Source organism: Perognathus longimembris, chromosome 2, assembly GCF_023159225.1.
Source record: "Perognathus longimembris pacificus isolate PPM17 chromosome 2, ASM2315922v1, whole genome shotgun sequence".
Taxonomy (NCBI): Eukaryota; Metazoa; Chordata; class Mammalia; order Rodentia; family Heteromyidae; genus Perognathus; species Perognathus longimembris.
In genome coordinates this window covers 146,411,796-146,431,691 of record NC_063162.1, presented here as the reverse complement: position 1 = coordinate 146,431,691, position 19,896 = coordinate 146,411,796, and the positions used below count along the sequence as shown (strand labels likewise).

Below are 19,896 nucleotides of genomic sequence, written 5' to 3'. Positions count from 1 at the left end.
ATATTTTGTTCAGAGAACATTTTACAGTACACAGTATTTCAGGATTGTTGAAAGCCTTTTGAAAAATAAAGGATGATGAACTTTTTTTTTCATGTATTCACTCAACCAACTTACTCTTAAAAGCTTATTTGTATCAGGCATCTTGATAGACTGAGGTTGAATACAATGTGCTGAAAGAACTAACATCTCATCACCAAATAGATCAATGTTACAGAACAAGATAAACTCAGTAGCCAAAAATATGTACAGAATATTATGCGAGTCCAGAGAAGCGGTGTAGAACATGCCGCAGGAAGGCCTGGGCAGGTCTCTTGGAGGACGCATTCCTAAGCTGACCCTTCTGCCCTTGTATTGGCCTGTGAGTGGGGTTTACTAAAACCAAAATGGTCAGAAGCCCCCAAGGGACAACCTGATCAAAAGTAAGCAGTAAGGAAACCACACTTTATCTGGGAAAACTGAAGAAAGCCAGATTCCAGGGGTGGGGGGATGGGGGATGATATAGTGGTATAGTAGTCAATGAAGGCAAAGAAAGAAGACAAAGAAGTTAGATATTACCTCTTAGGTCATGTGAATGATTTTATCACTCAAATGAGATCCTTAATTTGTTGGGAGCCAAGGGCTCATTTGAAAATGGACCCAAAAATCTTTCTCCATATAAATGTACATTTATGTGAATGTGTGTATCCACTAAAAAAAAAAAATGTATTTATGGGTTTGTAGAATGAGCTTATCCGTAGACTCTCACTTAGGAAATGGCTGTTTCCCATCTTCCCAGTTAAGCATGGAAAGTATTCGTGAATAGGAGTTATATCATGAATAGGAGCTTCAAATTGAAGGGTGTGTGTGTGTGTGTGTGTGTGTGTGTGTGTGTGTGTGTGTTTAATTATCAAATGAGGAAGCAGCCACCTCTGCAATGAAAATGGTGAGCAAGACCAGCGGAGTGCCAAGCACTGTGCTAGTGGTCCCATGGATTATGTCTTTGTTTTGTGTTCATTTGCTTAACAAGCTCACCCGTTTCATGAAGCAGATATTGTGATTCCTACTTCTCAGGTGAGACAGTAATGCCTAACTGGTTCCATCTCCAAAGATGCAGAAATGGTCAGCCCCATGCATTGTGACTACGTATATCCTGCTCAGCCCTCCTCAATACCACTTCCTGAGGAAAACAAAAACAACTGCAGCCGCTTTCCATGACAGAAGCACAGCCTGTTAGTCATAAACCAAACTCAGTATGAAGACTGGACGTTCTTCCTTTATAAGAGTCTATGAGGCAACACAAGATGACACACACCTTAAATATGAAAGTAGTTTGGATTCCAAACCATCATGTCTTCATGTGATAAGTTCTAAATATCAAATACTATAGTTTTGCAAGTGTCTTTCTCAAAAAGAAAATCAAGTACAAATGTGTAATTATTTTTACCAGGAAGAAATTTTCCTGTGGATTATTAATTTTTTTTAACTTTTTTATCCACAAGTAGTTGTACAAAGGAGGTTCAATTCAGTGTGTGTTGGTTTGTGAAGACAAGGCATCTTGATCAATATTCAACATCTCAACATTCCCCCCATTCCACCCACTACCTTAATTTACCTAATTCTATTTTCACATATATACATCAATCGGGATTATTGTTACTAAAAATAAAACCATGCTGAATTTTTTTATGAAAATATGATAGCTGCATCTAGCTCATCAAAAGTTAATCCTTGGCAACTGGGCTTCAAACAACAGAAAATATTTGTGTTAAGCACTTATTTTTAATTATTTTACCTTTTTAAATACTTACAAAGGTAATTCTAGGTTTATCTCACACTGTTATTTCTATAAGGAATGTTAATTTTTTTGTTTCATATAAATGAGCTATTCTCACTATATTGTTGCATATGCCTCTGTACTTGGACATTTATAAGCCATAACCTTCATTATCACATAGGTATGTACTTTCAGAGCTATATTCTTTTGTTTCTCCAAATGAGAATTTTATTTTTACTAGGGAATTAAAAATTACTAACAAACATGTGTGGATTTGTATTTTAAACTATCTTCATTTTTAATTTTTATTATTTAGGAAAAGAGTACATCAATCATTGCTTTAAAAAAGGTGACGTTTCCTGCAAGAGTAGTGAATGTCCTAGGGAACAGGAAACAGAAAGTCATTCTGCTAGAAAAGTAGAAAAACAAAACCCAAGGAGGAAAACAAACAAACAATAAAAAGTCTTCCATCTCTTTCTAAGGACTCATAAAAATGACTAGTGGGCTTTCAAGCGTCATTCATCGGGCTTACGTTTTACAGGAGAAGAAATCTCATTATCCACTCCATATTCATTTAAGTTTTAAGTGCTTAGAAGACTTGTCATAGCCTAGACTCAGGCTCTGCAGTGGTAAATCTTGACACATCGTCAGTTCGGCAGCTCATCTTGAGCGGCTCGACCTGCAAGCACTCCCAGACACGGGCTTGATGGGCTGTGGTGGACCCGTTCTTCCTCGTTTTTCCCCAGCGCTCTGCGCTTTGTTATCTTCTTAGCTTTTACACCTTCCTTTACTTTGAAACTGTATTACTTTCTTCTTCCTGAAGAGCTGTCAGATGAGCTTCCTGAGCGCATTAACACGTTTAATTTCAGAGGACAGGTGGTGGAGAGCCTTTCACCACACTCGGTGGGCAGGAGAAGCAGACTCGGGCGCTGTCATGAGCATCGCCACCATCTCAGCGTCCTCCTGCACTTCGTGTCAGCCTCCGCCGAGGGAATTATTTGGAATTCTTTTCCATACACTCATTTGGTTAGGCTGTGGGAGAAAAGACTGTCAGTGGTTGTGTGTATATGTGTATGCATAAGTGTGTGCACGTGTGTGCACGTGTGTGTGTGTTCGATTTTTGAGACAGGATCTCACTATACAGCTGAGGTTCTAAAGATCTGTGCCATCTGAGAGTGGGCACTGCCCCTTCACTGTCTTGCTCAGGGAAAGCGCACTACCATTTTAACCACAGCTCTACTTACAGCTTTTTTTTTTTTTTTTGAGGTGGTGGTTAACTATAGGTAAAAGCCCATGGACTTCTCTGCTTGGGCTGGCTTTGAACCACTGATCTTCAGATCTCAGCCTCCAGCACAGAGGATTATAGGTGTGAGCCACTGGAGCCCGACTATTTTTTAATTTTTTGAGAAGTAGCAGCTAAACTGTGCTACTCGTCTTCAAAAGCACAGATGCCATTGTGTACCACTCTTTATCTTTCTTTCTGAATGCATTTTTCACACTAGCTAAAATATGAATGAGATCGCATATTAATATTCAAAGCTAATGAGGCATCATTCCTCTTCCAAGAAGAGGACCATGATGAGAATTGAATTTTAATAGAAAAAAAAAAACTCTTAAGGAAAAGAAATTTGGTTCAGACAGTGTCTACGGGGTGAGTCTTGACTAACCTTCATTGCTCATGGAAACTGAGTTCCTGCTGTGCTATTATCCGATGTTTATAAAAAATTTAAAAGCTGTTTTTAAAAAAATCATAGCATTTGAAACAATTCACTGATATTTTTAAATTCCCATACGATTCTATTTTTCACAACTTCATTCAGCTGTGCTGTCTAATTTACAGGGAGGAGGAACTTCATTGGAGAATATGTCCAAACTAAAGCAGTACGGTGAAGTATTTCATTGACAGGGATAGTGGGACATAATAGAAAGCAGTAAAATATCGGTATTTCTAAGTCATATGGAAGTTTTCTGGGTTTTTCCTTTCATTCATTCTCCTATTTAAAGTTCTATACTCATCTCATTGGTCTAGATTTTCATTTTGTATTATCTTTAAATAATTGTACAAAGGGATTTCAGTTCACCTTGTCAGTTTTATGAGTACAGTGCATCTGGATCGATGTCTTTCACAACAGTTTGAGTTATTGGTAATGCGGTGTTGAACCCTGCAGTGCACTTTGGCCCTAAGGTGGAAATTTAGGCTGCCTTTAAGGATGTGGATGGAAAGAAGATATGTTAAGTATTTCCTGCAAAACCACTGTATACACATCAGAACCTGCTTTCTACTTCTTGCTTCCTCCATGGCTTATCTGACAAATTAGAGAGGAGAACTATATAGGAACAACAAAGCCCTGGCACTCATAACATTTGGCTGTTTGAAACTATAAAACTAAACTCAGTGCTCTTAATGAGAAATACATCTGTGATACTAACTAGAAGTGGGTACAGTCTCTGAGTGGTACTTGGGTAATCTCTAACAAATAACGGCCCTGGGGTCATGAAAATTTGAGGTCCAGATGACCTATATCCTGACCTCCAGCATCCCAGTGGCAGACCATGTCAGAAGCCAAATCCAAATCAGAAGACTATGGTGGAGAATCCTAATGGTGAGCTGAGTCGGATACTGAGAGCAGTCTAGGACGACTCCTGTCCTCATGCTTTGCCGGGACCTTCTAGCTCATGGCTGTGCACTTGCAGGTGTAAGCCTTCTGCCTACTCCCTTTTGTCCTCCCCCAAGTGAGGACTTTGTCAGGTTGCTGAAATGCTTGAAGTCTGGATTCCAAAGTTCAGTGTTCTGCCCACAGTTGCATTGACAGTCAGAGGGGAGGTAGAGTCAGGGGAGGGAGGACAAAAGCCATTCGCAGGGGAATGGTAGTGCTCTTCTTCCCACTTCAGGTCACAGTCCCTTCCAGTTTCTACTTTAAAAAAAGTTGTGAGTCTGCAGTGATGACACATGTCTTGTTTTGACTGTCTTCTGAATGTGCTAAGAATGTGACCAAAAAGAATAAGTTTACCCGAACTGCTCAAATTACCATGTTCAGAGTACAGTATCACCAAATTTGACAAAATTATGGAGCAACAAATTATTATCTCTGCAGTTCAGTACATTTATTTTTTAGTTCTAAGCTCTTTCACTCTGAGATGAAACTACCAAATAAGATTTTTTTTGGCTACAGCATAAGAAATAGATTAAACTTGTCTGTAAGTAACTACTTCAAGGTTAATTGTTGTTTTTTACCAGTTTATAGCTTTAAATGTATAGTTTTATATTCCTAAATAAAAGTAACTGCTATAAGCCAAGTTAAAATTCATAAACCAAGTTTAAATATGACTATGAGCTGTGAGCTTAACTGTTAAGTATTTTATATGAAAATGCATTTTAAAATTCGTAAATCAAGTTAAAATTTGACTTGGTGCTGTGAACTTAACTGGTAGGTGTATTATGAAAATACATTTTAAAAAGAGCTAATATACTTTTACTATTACTTTTACTTTTAGTGGAAAGCTTAAATATTTTTAAAAGGTTGAATTGTTTAGAGATAGGTTAATGATGTCACAGTAAATTAATTTATATAAACCCTTTTACTATTTTACTTTTAGTGGAAAGCTTCAATATTTTTTTAAAGGTTGAATTGTTTAGCGTTAGGTGACTTATATCACCGTAAGTTAATTTATGTAATGAGTAAAATGGACTTCCTATGAAAACAGTTACAGCATTAGGGAAACAAAAAGTTTGTGTACTTCCAAAAAATCATATTCTGATCTGAAATTTACAAATAAATAATCCTTTCCATGTTGTTGGAAACCTTTCACCTTCTCAAAAGACAGACTTAACAAACAGCCACTTTTTATAACAAACTATGACGTTACGGTAGATTCATGCACAGTCTATGGGACCAGGTTTTTGAGGTTGTCATGTAGTAAAGGCCTGCTCAGAGCTTGTCATCTAGATCTCCTTGTGACATCACCTGCCTGTCCCTTCAAGGTTCTCTGTTAACTACTAACTCTGGCTTGCTATCACTATTTATTGCCCTGTTTCACACTTAGATTTTGAGCTTCTTTACAGACTGTAATCATCATATTTTGGTTCAAACTTCCGGGAGAGTTAGTTCTCTAGCAAATAACTCCTATTTACAAAATACAAAAATTTACTTTGAAAAAGCACATTTCTTTCCTCTTAAGAAAATAATATTGGAGACAACAAAGACATTAGCTATCTCAGAGTTTACAGTCACACGCAGCAAGTCACTAAATGGAAAACAACAAAGCTGGGATGGCATCATCCCCACCCTAACTTACACTCGGCTGTGGAGCCGGACGGAACCCCTGTAATCTCTGTGTATTTTTTTAAGTCTCTCTCTTGCTTGTTCCATAGATTATTTTTATGTTAATTTAGTAATGCCGGGAAATTGAACAGATTAGATTTCACCCACAGTGAGGTTTCCAAATTGTTTTAGGCTCTCCTGTTTTCAACACCGCCTTTCCCGGGTTGCCAGCTACTTATCTCTATTTCAGGTAGCTTAAAAATAAAATGGGGAAACCTGGAGACTTGTGCATTGAAGGCCTAGAAGTTGTGTGTCTTGCATGTTGCTTTGGCTCAGAGATTTAAGGAAAGGTACATTCTCTTTTTCCAGCCATACTGTTGTGACTACTGGGTTTCATTCATGGTCATCTACTGCCATTCTCTCAAAACATAGTTTTTACTTGTTTGTGTTTTTTTTTTTCTTTTAAGGGATCAGAAAAGAGAATTAAATAGGGATTGAGGAAGGCTCTAAGAGTGACGGTGGGGGAAGGGACAGTTCCAGACAATTCTACATCCTATGATAGCTGGTAGTACCCAACAACTAAAGAACCTATGTGACATTTCTGCCAACTACGAAGGTATGTCCATTGTATCCATACCCTCAGGTACCGAATGGTCCTTGGCCTAGAGGACCTAGTGGAGCTGGAGTCCACGACTCCCATTGTTCAGTTCCACACACGTTCAATCCGACCATGGTTCAATCACCCGTGATGACATGTCAGGTCCCTGGGTCCTAATTTCAGTGTGGCTCCCTGCTCATCAGCCTCCCCAGGGCAGTGTCTGCAGGGCTCCCTGTCCTCACAGAGTCGCCCAGGGTTAGCATCCTTCCTTTTGGGAACTGGATTCTCTTTGTGGTTTCCAGTTTGGAAGAGCTTTCTGTTCACTGACTTTCTCTTTGTTTTGTGATTGTTGCCGAGGGTTTGGACTTAGGGTCTTATGCTTGCTAGGCAGGAATTGTACCACTTGAGCCAAGACTCCAGTCTTTTGTGTGTTTGTTTGTTTTAGTTATTTTTCAGATAGGGACTGCATTTATCTTGCATTGAGGAACACTGAGCACTAGTAACCATCTCCAAATCTTTATGGGATTCATTTTTGCCTCTCATTCTGACCATTCTACTCTGCTGTTGACACGTAATTGTGGGCCACTTGCGATGGCTTCCTGTGATAGGGTTTGCCATCCCTGCACACAGTCAAGTCAGCCTTTCCTAGCGTTTGCCCCCTTTTGTACCAGCTTGAGGCAGCTGCGGCAGCTTCTGTACACCTTCCCCTTTTTTGCTAACTAGTATGCTATTAGCCACCCTAGCTTCTCATGGGCATAGCGACTTAAAGTAGCATATCAACTCTACGGTGCCCAGCCTCCAAGACTGAGCCCTTCTTGGCTTCACCATTTGCCATCAAAGTTATAAGAATGTACATTTCGTTCAGTACTTGCTGGAAAAGTCATACATTTTCCAAACTCTACAAATGTTCATCAGAATCCTCCCCAGACTGACACAAAGTCCTTCATTGTCCACCCAGGTTCCCATAACCTCCCAGAGCTTCCATTTCTTGGATTTTCTGGGATTTTAGAGACTAGTCCTTTCCATACACGTGTGCCATGTGGCTCCAAAGCCTGGAGGCCCTGTGTCTCCACGGGGACATGGTCAGGCCCTTGCTTCCTTCAGAGAGCTTATCCTTGGGTTTGGGTTTTGTTGGAACTGAGCCCTGTCACTGAACCGGTGTGCAGAGGGAGAGGGAAGTGTTGAAGAGCAGGCTGCCCTGCAGAGGTTTTAAATGCTCTCAAGGATAAGAAGAATTGAGCCTTGAAGAGGGGAAAAAAAGAGCCACTTCTGAAAGCCTGTGTGATGTGGGTGAATCTACGCATGCAAAGTTTCTGGGCACATCAGCTCAGTTCTTCCTATTCTGTTCTTACCAGCCCTGCTCTTTCAGGCCTTAAAGCTGCAGACATGGGAGGAGAAGTATGCCGGGAGTCCAACCTTCCTAGGAACTCTGCTCCCTAGAATTAGTCCTGGGCCTGATCTTCAGCTTTTTAACCCTCTGGCAGACAGTTGCTTTACAGACTTCCAAGAAGCCACTGGATCTGATACCATTCACAGAGTCCTGAACTCTGTGTCACGTGTGCCTTACAAATGGCACAGTAGAGTGTTGTCCGATGAACCTCTGTGCAATCCAGCATTGCCTTGTGATATGGTGCTACTACATTGCGTATGTATTCAACTGTTTATCATGTAGGACAAGACAGCATTGGCAATATAATAACTAAGATGTATTGAAAACTAGTCCAAATGCTCTATGTGTACTAGTAAACCATTACAGAAACTGGTATTTTAGATAGAACTACTACCTCATTACCTGAGACATAGAGACATTATGTCCAAAGTCACACAGGCAGTATATGTAGTAAGATGGGCACTCTTTGTCTCTAGGTTTATCCTTATCCTGGTTCTCGTGTACTGAGTGATACTCACAAATGAGCCAAGGCTTAATAATTAAAATTGGGAAGATATGTCTTTATTCTTTCTAAGAAGTTGCATGTGCATGTATATACATATACATATATGCATATATGTGTGTGTGTATATGTGTTTTGTCCTTCTCTCATGATCTTGTATTATACTATGCCCAATTCATACACAATTTGCTTTTGTTGGATATGGAATACTTACTTCATGGCAGGTTTACTTGTGATAGACATGCCCTAAGTGTATGATAATATTAAATTTGGTTTTGTAGCACGAGAACAAAGAGGTTGGTGACATGCCAGTAACATTCTAGAGCAGAACTTTTGTTGTTGCTGCTTTATTTTTTTGTTGTTTTAATCATCCCAAAGACTTTTCCTTGACGACTGTGGAAATTAAACCCTAAGAACATCCCTGTTGCACTGACTTTTCTGAGTGCTGGCATTCAACAATGAAAATGCAGTACTTTTCTTGTCCAAGTCTGCAAGAAAAAAAGCCTTATTGGTTATTTAGAATCAGATTTATACTTTAAGAAAGTGGCTGCCACTCTGAGATTTCAGAAAAGCTGGGTATCAGGGAGTCATTTTCAAAGAATTGAAAGCTGGTGCAGGGTTATGAATAAACTGAAAAGCTCTGACCTTCCCTGTCAAATGATAAGGCCATAAATATGTTAGTAAGTCTGCTTTGTTGTGAGTACCTGCTCTTTTCCATCATAGGGGGGTTTCTAAAATAACAAAAATGGGAAACATAAAACTAAACAAAAGGTATTATATACAAAAACAATTAGAAAATAGAAAAGGCAAGGCAAAGAACACAAGGCACAGCCTATACTGGGTTGTTTCTTTTAAATATGTTTAGGATTGGAGTTCTAATTTTGAAATTTTGATCTCTAAGTCAAATTTAAGACTTGCTATATTTTACTATATATTTAAATGAGGACGGTTTAAGTGACTTTTAGACTGGAAGTTTCTAAAGCTCTTTTCCCTTTGTGGCAGAATGATTCTGAAATGTTGGTCATTCTTGCTTAGATTTTTAAATAATTGCAATATCATGAGTCTGAGTATTTATAGTGACACCACATAATATTCCATTTTTAGGTTTGATTTATCTACCTTATTGCACAACCAATGGGGAACATTTCCTCCTAACTCTCAGATTTCCTTTCCCTGGCTATCTAATCTCAAGAGTTGAAAAGAAAAAATGAAATGTGATATTTTTGTGGTAATAGTTACGGTGATAAAATTTGTCAATTTTTTTTAATTGCCAATTTTTCTGTTTTGTGAATACTTAAAAGCAGCAGAAAGTGTCTGCAGAGGGGAATGGGGGAAGCAGAAAGATAGCGATGATACAATACAGGCTAATGTGTGGGAGTCTGCACCCACATCTCTTCTCATACAATCTTTAGGAGAGAGACAGAGAGGGAGGGCGTGGGCAGAGGGACAGGGAAAGTCAAATCAATAGAAAGAAACGCAAAAATTGTTTCTTTGACAATTTGGTCTGAAATTTTGTGGGGGCCTCATTTTATATGTTGAAATCCTAATCACCAAAGTGATATATAGGTCATGGGGGTAAAAACTCCACAAGGAGGGGGATTAGTACCCATAAATAGAAGCCAGAGAGAGAGAGAGAGAGAGAGCGTGCCTTGCTCCACCCACCAAGAAAGGCCATAGTGAGTTGCTGGTATGTATCATCCAAACACCAAGCCCTCACCAGACACTGACTTCCCAGCCCTGATCATGAGCCTCCAGCATCCAGAGTTGTGAGAAAATTAAGTTTGTTGTTTGTAAGCCATAATACATTGTTATAGTATACCAAGTGGCCTAGTGAGCTCACTTTTCTCATTTTCTTTAAGTGAAATCTTCTCATTATTTTCTTTTTCAGGTAGTAAAATTTGACAGTCATACTGGTTTTCAAAATAAAGGAAAAGTTGTTTTCTTTTTAAGCACTTTCTTCAAAGGTATTCACAACATCCTGTGTTACAAACCTAAGTAGAAAGAAAATCTTAGGAATACAACATTCAATCAAATCTCATCATCGTTGCTGCTTTCTCTCAAAGCAGAAGCTGTGCCTGGAGATTTTTATATGAGAAAATGGAAATGATCACTGCAGTAGTCTGTTTGAAGAGATATTGTACATAGCTTTATTCGGTACAAAAGCTGAGGCTGGGCACAGTAACTCCTACCTGTGATCTCACCTCCTTAGGAGGCAGACTTGGCAGGAGGTGCTGGGGAATGAAGCTTCTAGGCTAGCCTGGTCAACAATGCTCACAAAACTCAATTAGTAAGTCAAATATGCAGACCGCATATGCCTGTGGTCCAGCCACAAAGGAACCTAGGAACCTCCGCTTAAGAGGATCTTAAACTGAAGCCAGCCTCATGGGAAAAACGTGTAACCTATTAAAAAACAAAAAAAAGAAGGAAGGAAGGAAGGAAGGAAGGAAGGAAGGAAGGAAGGAAGGAAGGAAGGAAGGAAGGAAGGAAGGAAGGAAGGAAAGGGGAGCTAAAGCAAAACAAGAGTAGGGATATAGCTCAAGGGATGCTACTCACTATGGCCTTTCTTGGTGAATGGAGGCTCCCCCCACCCCCCACACACACACATATTCCCTCTCCCCCTCTCTCCCTCTTATAGGCCCTGAACTCCAGTATCAATCAACAACTTAAAAAACTACCAACTTTAAAAAACAAAAAAAAGGATACTAAGACTATAGTTCAAGTAGTAGACCACCTGGATACCAAACACAAAGTCCTGAGCTTAAACTCCAGTACTACCAAGCAAAACAAAACAAAACAGTAGCCAACAATACAATGAATAAAAGTATGAAATATATATAATACTGCAAGTCTTATTAGCATTCTTGTCACCTCTTTTCCATTATGATGAAATTTAGGAAGCAAGTTCAGGGAATTTAAGAATGAAAATTAAATTTAGGAGTGTAAATTAAATTATTATTAAACTGTTCAATTGTGTTATCTCTAGCAATTAAAAAAAAATCTTAATTTTCGTTGGCATAGTTCATGTTGAGAATTCCAGAATGTAACTTTAGGAGTTATATAGCTCCCAGATGTGAAGCTTCAAAAGTTCCCAGAACTCTTCCAAAAATAATAAGTGAAGTAAAGGATCCTCTATAAAAATTTATTCCCTAAAACTCTAGAGCTTCTCTGCATCAAAAACAAAAATCTTCTTAAGAAATCATAATGCTTAACAAAAGCATAGCATGAAGCTATACACATTTATTTTTTTCTTTAAGTCTCTAAGAATATTATATATTAGTCTAATGAAGAATATTCACTTATTTTTCTTTTTAAATTACTGCAAAAATGTATTGTACTCATTACCTGACTTATGCAACTGTAAATCCTCTATACATCACCCTTATAATATTATTTTTTTTAAGTTACTGGTGGGCTGGGAACGTGGTCTAGTGGCAAGAGAGCTTGCCTCGTATACATGAAGCCCTGGGTTCAATTCCCCAGCACCACATATACAGAAATGGCTGGAAGTGGTGCTGTGGCTCAAGTGGCAGAGTGCTAGCCTTGAGCAAAAAGAAGCCAGGGACAGTGCTCAGGCCCTGAGTCCAAGCCCCAGGATTGGCAAAAAAGTAAATATAAAGTTACTGGTGAAGTAACTCAGTTTTTTTGTTTGTTTGTTTCTTTTTAAGCAAAAAAGGGAAGACCCAAGTTTGATGGCCAAGTAAGTTATTACATTTCTATAATCCCAGCCAAGCAGGGGTATAAATGGAAGGCTTGCAGTGCAGGAAAAGCCCACCAGTACCCTGTCTGAAAAATGATTGAAAGGCAAAAAGGACTATGGAAGAACATGAGTCACATGGTAGAGCACTCGCATAAGACCCTGAACTTCGTTACCAGTCACCAACTAAAAAAAGCTCCCTTTGAGTTAAACCAAATAGAAGGGAAATTAAACCAACATTTAAATCTTTATTCTTGGGGCACTATACATGTTATGCCATAATTTACCCCCCAGATATAGTTCAGTGAGGGGGATTATTATCATTCTCATTTTACACTAGAAAATTCTCACCAATGTCTCCTTAAATATTTGTGCCAGTTTTTTTTTCTAACTTTATAATTGATCAAACATTATCTAGATAGAAATGCTGATAGCCGGGCACTGGTGGCTCATGCCTGTAATCCTTGCTACTCAGAGATCTGAAGCAGACCTAGGCAAGAAAGTCCATGAGACTGTTAACTCCAATAAACTAATTAAAGCACCGACGAAACAAACAAACAAGCAAACAAGCCAGAGGTAGAGCTCTGACCAAAATGGTAGAGCACTAGCCTTGATGGAAAGAGGCTCAAGAACAGCTCCCAGGCCCTGGCTTCAAGCCCTAGGACTGTCTCTCTCTCTCTCTCTCTCTCTCTCTCTCTCTCTCTCTCTCTCTCTCTCATTCTCTCTCTCTCATTCTTTCTCTCTCTCTCTCTCTCTCTCTCACACACACACACACACACACACACACACACACACACACAAATGCTGGGTAGTCCCTTCAGTGTTCTTTCAGTTCACTTGGATCTCCCTCATCAAATATTTGCCCTGCCAGGCATAGGTGACTCACATCTGTAATCCTAGCTACTCAGGAGGCTGGGGTATGAGGATCCTAGCTCGAAGCCAGCCCATGCAGGAAAGTCCCCCGTGATACTCTTTATCTTCAATGAACCACTCAAAAAAAAAAAAAAAATGGAAGTGGCACTGTGGCTCCAAGTGGTAGAGCACTGACCTTGAGCACAGAGTTCAGGGACAGAGCCAAGGCCCAGAGTTCAAGCCCCACAACCGAAAAAACAAAAAACCATTGGCCCCCATGCATCCTGTTCATCTACTCAAATTCAGAGTGATTTGTTTCATAGCCTTAACTAAACCTGTTTTCACAGGTTTTTTTTTCTTTTTGCTCTAATTAACCAATACTATTCTACATATAATGTCTTCTTCCTTCCCTCATGCTATAAATCCAACCAGGAAAAAAAAGCAAGCCCTTTGCTTTCAAAGAAATTTTATTCTTTCTAGAAACACCATGTGAACCCATTTGAAAGATGCAATTTAGTAGCAAAACATTTTCTCACACAAGTAAAGATTGTAGCAGTTCGAAGCTTATCTCTCCTACCTGGAATACATGTAGGGAGTTACAGTTTAACTCATAAGCTTTAGCCTTTGCTTTAAAATTCCTCTAGATTAAGGCTGGAGAAATAGTGCAGGAGTAGACAAAATATTGGCAACCTGCTTCTATTCTGGTTAAGTAAAAGAGAATTTATCTGAAGTAAGTTGAAAACTCTTGAGATCACTCTGACTCAAAAAATACATCCTTCAGTGTGACCTGTCCTGTTTGCACTGTTAGAAATGCTTACTTTCAGGATAAATATTATCTTTAGAAGTCATCATTGGAAATGTCAATATCTTTGGAGAGGCCAAGAGTAAATTTTTGACAATTTGCAGTGGAGCACTCTGCAGACTACTTTCTCTGGGTAGAATAAAATAAAAACATAAGGGTAGGGTAGAATGCATCGTAAGAAAGCAAAAACACAGAAGTGAGAGAAATAAAGGGTGAGCATTGATTTCCATCAGTTTTATTGTGAAATAGCCCAGTATTATGAGGTTAATAAGTAAATGATCTTACCATTGAGGAATGTTACTGATAGCAATAACACTAAGAATTTCAAAATGACATTTTTGACTTATGAATAAGCAAACTAACTCTGCTAACATCAAGAAGGTTTTCTTTTGGATAATAGTTTGTTGTTAACTGACAATATGAAGAGTGTAGCTACTCAGAACACGAGAAATTGCAAGGCTTCAAACTAAGATTATTGAGTAATTCCCCCAAACAATAGATAGATAGATAGATAGATAGATAGATAGATAGATGTGTTTGTGTGTGTATATATGTGCATATCAATCTATCTCTCTCTCTCTCTCTCTCTCTATATATATATATATATATATATATATCATGTATTTTAAAGCATAGCACTGAATCTTCTGGGTGCGAAAATACTACACGTATATCCTAAAGTTTCAAGATGTGTGTACAAAGTAATGACCATTCGAGATTAGCATCCTAGGTGGATTTTATAAGTTCAGGTCCCATGGGAAATCAGCAGGTGGTTTGTGGGATCTAGGGAGATTTGATAGACAAGGACATTAGGGAAGCACTTAATTCAAGTAAACAATATTTTTGTTCATGCGTTTTTGCTATACGATTTTCTAAAACATGGAACATGGTAGTGTAGGAATGGTGACTTCCAAGAGAAGAATCCACTTAGCAATTCTTTTTACAGTTCTCTTTGACCATGGGACTGTTATTCTGTAAAAAGTGCTTCAGAACATTATCTAATGTTATTTGAAGCTTTGCAATGCTATCTAACAATAATATAAGAATGCATTTTCTAAAGGAAGTACCTTAAATTACATATACCTGTCCATATATTGTGCACACACGCGCCCGCACACACACACACACACACACACACACTGTAGCATTGATTCAGTACAGGTGCAAACAAACCTACTACCATTGATATTTTTAATTCTACACTTCCAGAGCAGAATCAAAGACACCCTCCCTGTCTTCCATGGCAGAAGTCTTGCGATCGCATGCCCTCTGTGGAGACCATGTCTCTGGTCAGTACTTTGAGTGATTTGGGCAGTTCCCACACGCAGATGAACCAGCCTGTGTCTTATAATAATCCACCTCATCCACAACTTATCTCTGCTTCCTTTAGTTCAGTTTCCTGTGGGCTATTTAATTTCTCAAAGCATTTGTTGGTAAATGTTGAAAGTACTTGGACAAATGAACAAAAGATGAGCTTCCAGACTTGGCCTTACGTTCCATTAGTCTGCGGCAGTGTTCTATTCATACTGGGTCTGGCTGTGGCCTGGCAATTTAAGCTGCAATTAGCCACAGGCTGTAGATGGAAAATTAAGAGCAATTTTATGAATGATTTTCCACCTTATAAAGTATCCTTGGCTTCTGCTCTTTGGATCTTCTGTACTAACTAAAAAAGGTCCTTGTGTTATTTATGTACTCAGTCCTTTGTGATGAGCATGTTAATTTGGAATGTGTTTTGTGAGATCCACTCTGAGGTCTCTTTGCATAAAAGCTATGTCATGGTTATTGAGTTTAAGAATTTAGAGATATAAAGAGAATCCAGGCACCTCTATGTTTGGTGTTTTTCAAAAACAAGACCTAGGGCGAGCTTTAATCTTTTCTCGCTTGTCTGGCAGTCCCTTGCCTAGAGGAAGAATAATATAAAACAAGGTGACAGTGACTTCTTACCCTATCATCGGTATATATTTACACGTATTTTGCTTTAGCTCGGGAAAATAGTCCAGGGAAAGTTGATCTCGTGACACTGTCTTATCATTAGCATGATTTTCACTACACGTGACTTTCAACATCCTGTTACTTTTAGGTGAATCATAATTCCACACCTCATTAAGGTGTTAGGTATGTCCAAATAGCCACCATGGGAAAAGCAAACTGTGAGTCTTGTTTCTTCTTTGCAGTGGAGAACTGCCTTTGGCTTCGAAGAGTTGTCCCAGCTCAGAATGTAGGATGGAGAGGGAACTGTGAAGTGATTCATGAGAGTAGATGTGAAGAAACGATGAGTTCATATGGCTCTGGTCTGCAGTGCTGGCATAAATCCCCCCCCACCCCCCCCCACCCCCGCCCCAAGGTTCTCGACTGTCAGGTCGTGTCACGTACAGGCCAGCATAGATGATCAGTTGAGAAATCTAGGGCATGAACAAACCTTCCTTTCTATAGTTGCTCATTTTTTAAAGATGTCAAGTGGGCTTGAGGATAGTGGAAGAAAGCATGATGCTACTGTAGGCTAACCAGAAAAGAAAATTTGCATATTTATAAACACAAAGACCATTCAGGTATGGCAAAAAAAAACAAACCAACTTAAAAAAAAACCCGAAACAAAGAAAGAACAATGTGGATTGATTGTAGGCTGAGACCAGACCTATCTGTGACTTCTCAAGTCTGCAAAGTAGTTTATTCCCAGATTAAAAATGTTCAGGTCTGTTGGGTCTTAGAGTAAGGAAGGCAATGAGTACACAGCAAGACTAGATAAGAAAGTGTACCTAGTTACCATTTACATCAGTGCTTTTATAACACCACCTGGCTCTCTGGGATAATAAAACTTGCGATGTTCTGTTGCCTTTGCTGTACATGATATAACTTGAAGAATCTTTTCATAGGGAGTTAATATCTAGCAATTGAAAAAATATTTCCTCCTTTTTTTTTTTCTAAACATACCTAGAATGTCAAACACACCAATGAATTTAGCTGGCTGCCACCACATTATATAAGTCGGGTCAAAAACAGGTTTAAAAAGTGAGCAATTAAGAGATAGGCATTAACTAGAACATGCTGAAAGGACAAGTCAGTACCATAGGGATGTTTGCCAAGCAATGGAGAAATAGCAACAGCATTATTAGGTGCAAGAGTCTGTGACAGAAACGACCCCCCTCCCCACCCAACCCGCCCCCCACCCCACCCCACCGCCCCCCGGTCAGCTGCTCTCTTGAGCCCTAGTGCCTGAGTGCCTGGTAGGCTACAGGTCACCTGTCAACTGTCTGAAAGTGTGTCCTCCCAGGAGCACAACCTTCAAAAGGAAACAAGCTCAGGCTCTTCCTTCCTGAAAAGCCATCACTAGTACCTATCTCTTGCCAAGTGGATTGAACACAATTCTAAACAGATGGGAATTTCTACAGTCTGCTCTGTCCTGTATTATAAAGGACCGTTGGGTAGTGTGACCACCGATATTTGTTACTTAGGGACTATTATTTGCATTATATTTATAATTTCTCTCCTCAGGTAGCCTTGTTCTATGATGGAGAATGGTAGAAGAGAGGAGGGTAGGGAGAAACAGAACTCAAGTTCGTGTGGTGAAGTAGTGAAGCTAGGTCAATTTAGGGGAAGCCACATCCAAAGTAATACAGGCATCTCGAGCCTTAAGTAAAGGAAAATTTGCTTTCTAAGGGAAAGGACAGAATACCTTATAATGTCTGATGAAAAGTTACTCAGAAAAAAAGTTATTGGTGTTCTTATTAGATGATTTCTTTTTGAGATGTTGTGTGTGTGTTTGTGTGTCTGTGTGAGTATGCCAGTCCTGAAGCTTGAACTCAGGTCTGTACACTATCCCTTCATTTTTTTTTGCCCAAAGCTAGCACTCTACCATTTAAGCCACAGCTCCATTTCTGACATCTTCATGGTTAATTGGAGATAAGAGTCTTGTGGACTTTTCCTCCCAATCTGGTTTCAAACAACAATTCTTAGATCTCAGCCTCCTAAGATTATAGGCATGAATCACTGGCACCCAGATCATAGGTTTGCATATCAGAATGAAAATATATTGTGCTTTTATTTCTCCCTGGGCCTCTCTTAGTGTGGTGAAAATGCATAGAAGAGGTAGGTCTTATTAGTAAGAATGACACTGAATTCTGGCGTTTTGAAACCCAATAAAAAGGCAAAGCTCTTCCTTAGGAAGCAGCGATTAAATACACTGAAACTAGTGATGGTTCAAGACCCTAGGATTCCATGTCACGTGTTCAGCATGAACAATGGCTGTAGTCTCTGGAACCAGCAGGTGTGGAGTGATCCATTGTGTGCTCCTGTATATATCTAAGTTCTTCAAGCGTCTACCGTCTCATTTGTAAAATGAATAATTGGCAGTGAGCTGCCGTGGATCATTGTCGTATGATTAAGCCAGGTGTGAATTTCTAGGATTCCTCAGCATGCATGAAGTCATTTTCATTAGGATTAAGTGTGGTGAACCACACACAGAGGGCACCCGCCATGCTGCCTGTCTCCAGTGAGCTTTACCTCCTGTCCTTCCTCTTCCTCCCTAATGAGCTGGCCTCTCTTCTCGCCTTCAGGGGAAGCACAGACTGCACGTGGACACTGGGCTGGAAGGCAGCTGGTGTGGCCTTATTCCCGTTGGACAGCCTTGCAAGCAGGTCACAACCACAGGGCTGAAGTGGAACCTCAGTAAGTAAAAGCGTTCCATAAAGCAAGTTCTTCTCTACTACACAAACCTAGTAGCAAAATGGCTGGGAGCCCAGGGTGAAGCCTTGGAAGAAACTACTAGATGCCTTTCCAAGGTGCTTGCGCCAGTTTACATTTTCCCAAGCAACCTTCCCATGTTCCCTGGCCTCTCGACTTTCACAATTCATTTTTTTTTTCTGTTTTTATTTTTAGTTTGGTTGTGTTACTTATGGTACTTTATGTCAGTGGTATCCCATTGAAGGTTTGATTTGTGTTTTCTGATAGCAAATGATCTCTAATGGACTTTGTATATCTTCCTTGAAGAAATTTCTCTTCAAGACTTGTCTCATGCATTAAGTGGGTTATTCTCTGTTTTACACTGAGTTGTAAGAGTTCTAGCTCTAAGTCTTTGCTAGATATGACTTGCAAGCATTTCTCCATACTTCTTGGCTCAGATTTTCATTTTGAATTATTTGTGGTGCATCCTAATTTTTCTTTGATGTATCATTCTTATATGTCATATCTAGGAACTTTGCCCAACTTCCTTGATAATATTGTATACATGAAATGTACTCTGCATTGAAGTGCTTGGTAGTTGTTATAACTAAAGTTGCAAGTTCTTTTCGTTGGAAAACCTTTGAAGTATCAGAAATTAGCCGCTTTTATTAAATATTAAAATGTTTCCCAACTATTTTGAACCATATTAGAGTTCAGGCATACAAGAGCTGTCTAATTTGAAAAGAACAGAGAGCAAGAGGGATTTGTTTATGAGCTAAATGCTGATTCAAGGGGGAAAAACACCACCACCACCAGACATGAAATGAGTTGACTCCAGTGTCTTTAAGAATGACATTAATTTAATAAAAAGAAAAAACTGATTGAATGCCAGAAAGTTCACCCCCTGATTAGCCAGTACCTCTAAGGGGGTACAAGAAAAATACAGAACTGTGTCATCTTTTGTAACATGTGAAACTCTTAGATTTCCACATGGAAATAAGTATTTCGAAGATGAAAGGGTTGTTTTCAAGGTTCTTTCTATGAGCCGCTGTGGAAACAATTAGAGAAAACCTGGAGGTATTTTGAAGCACATGTCTAGAGACTCATCAGTTTGAAAGGGCAATAAGAAGAATCTCCTCCGGTGCACAGTAGCGTGTGACAGCTTTGAGGCGCTTCCACTGACTCTGACACCAGCTAGCTCCCATTAGCATTTTTGAAAACGTTACTGCCCAAAACAATTGCTCTGCTTTTTAAAATTCCCTTTATTTCCAAGGACCTAAACTAGACCCTGCTGACCTTTCTCCTGAACTTTGCAATGTGTTGGGGGCTGGTGCAGAAAGGTACTGAGCACTGAGGTAGAAGAGCCACAGGGGCCGCTGCCCGC

At 39.4% G+C, this 19,896-nt stretch overlaps 1 protein-coding gene across 2 annotated transcripts in view; it reads left to right on the top strand.

Annotated features, from left to right (window-relative positions):
• The window catches only part of Tpk1 (thiamin pyrophosphokinase 1), a 240,713-nt gene that overhangs the window by 159,872 nt on the left and 60,945 nt on the right, over nucleotides 1-19,896 (top strand). For both annotated transcript variants that reach the window (XM_048340405.1, XM_048340406.1), the window contains one exon: nucleotides 18,407-18,518. In XM_048340405.1, coding sequence (XP_048196362.1) covers nucleotides 18,407-18,518 — 112 coding nt within the window. The remainder of the gene's footprint in view (nucleotides 1-18,406; nucleotides 18,519-19,896) is intronic.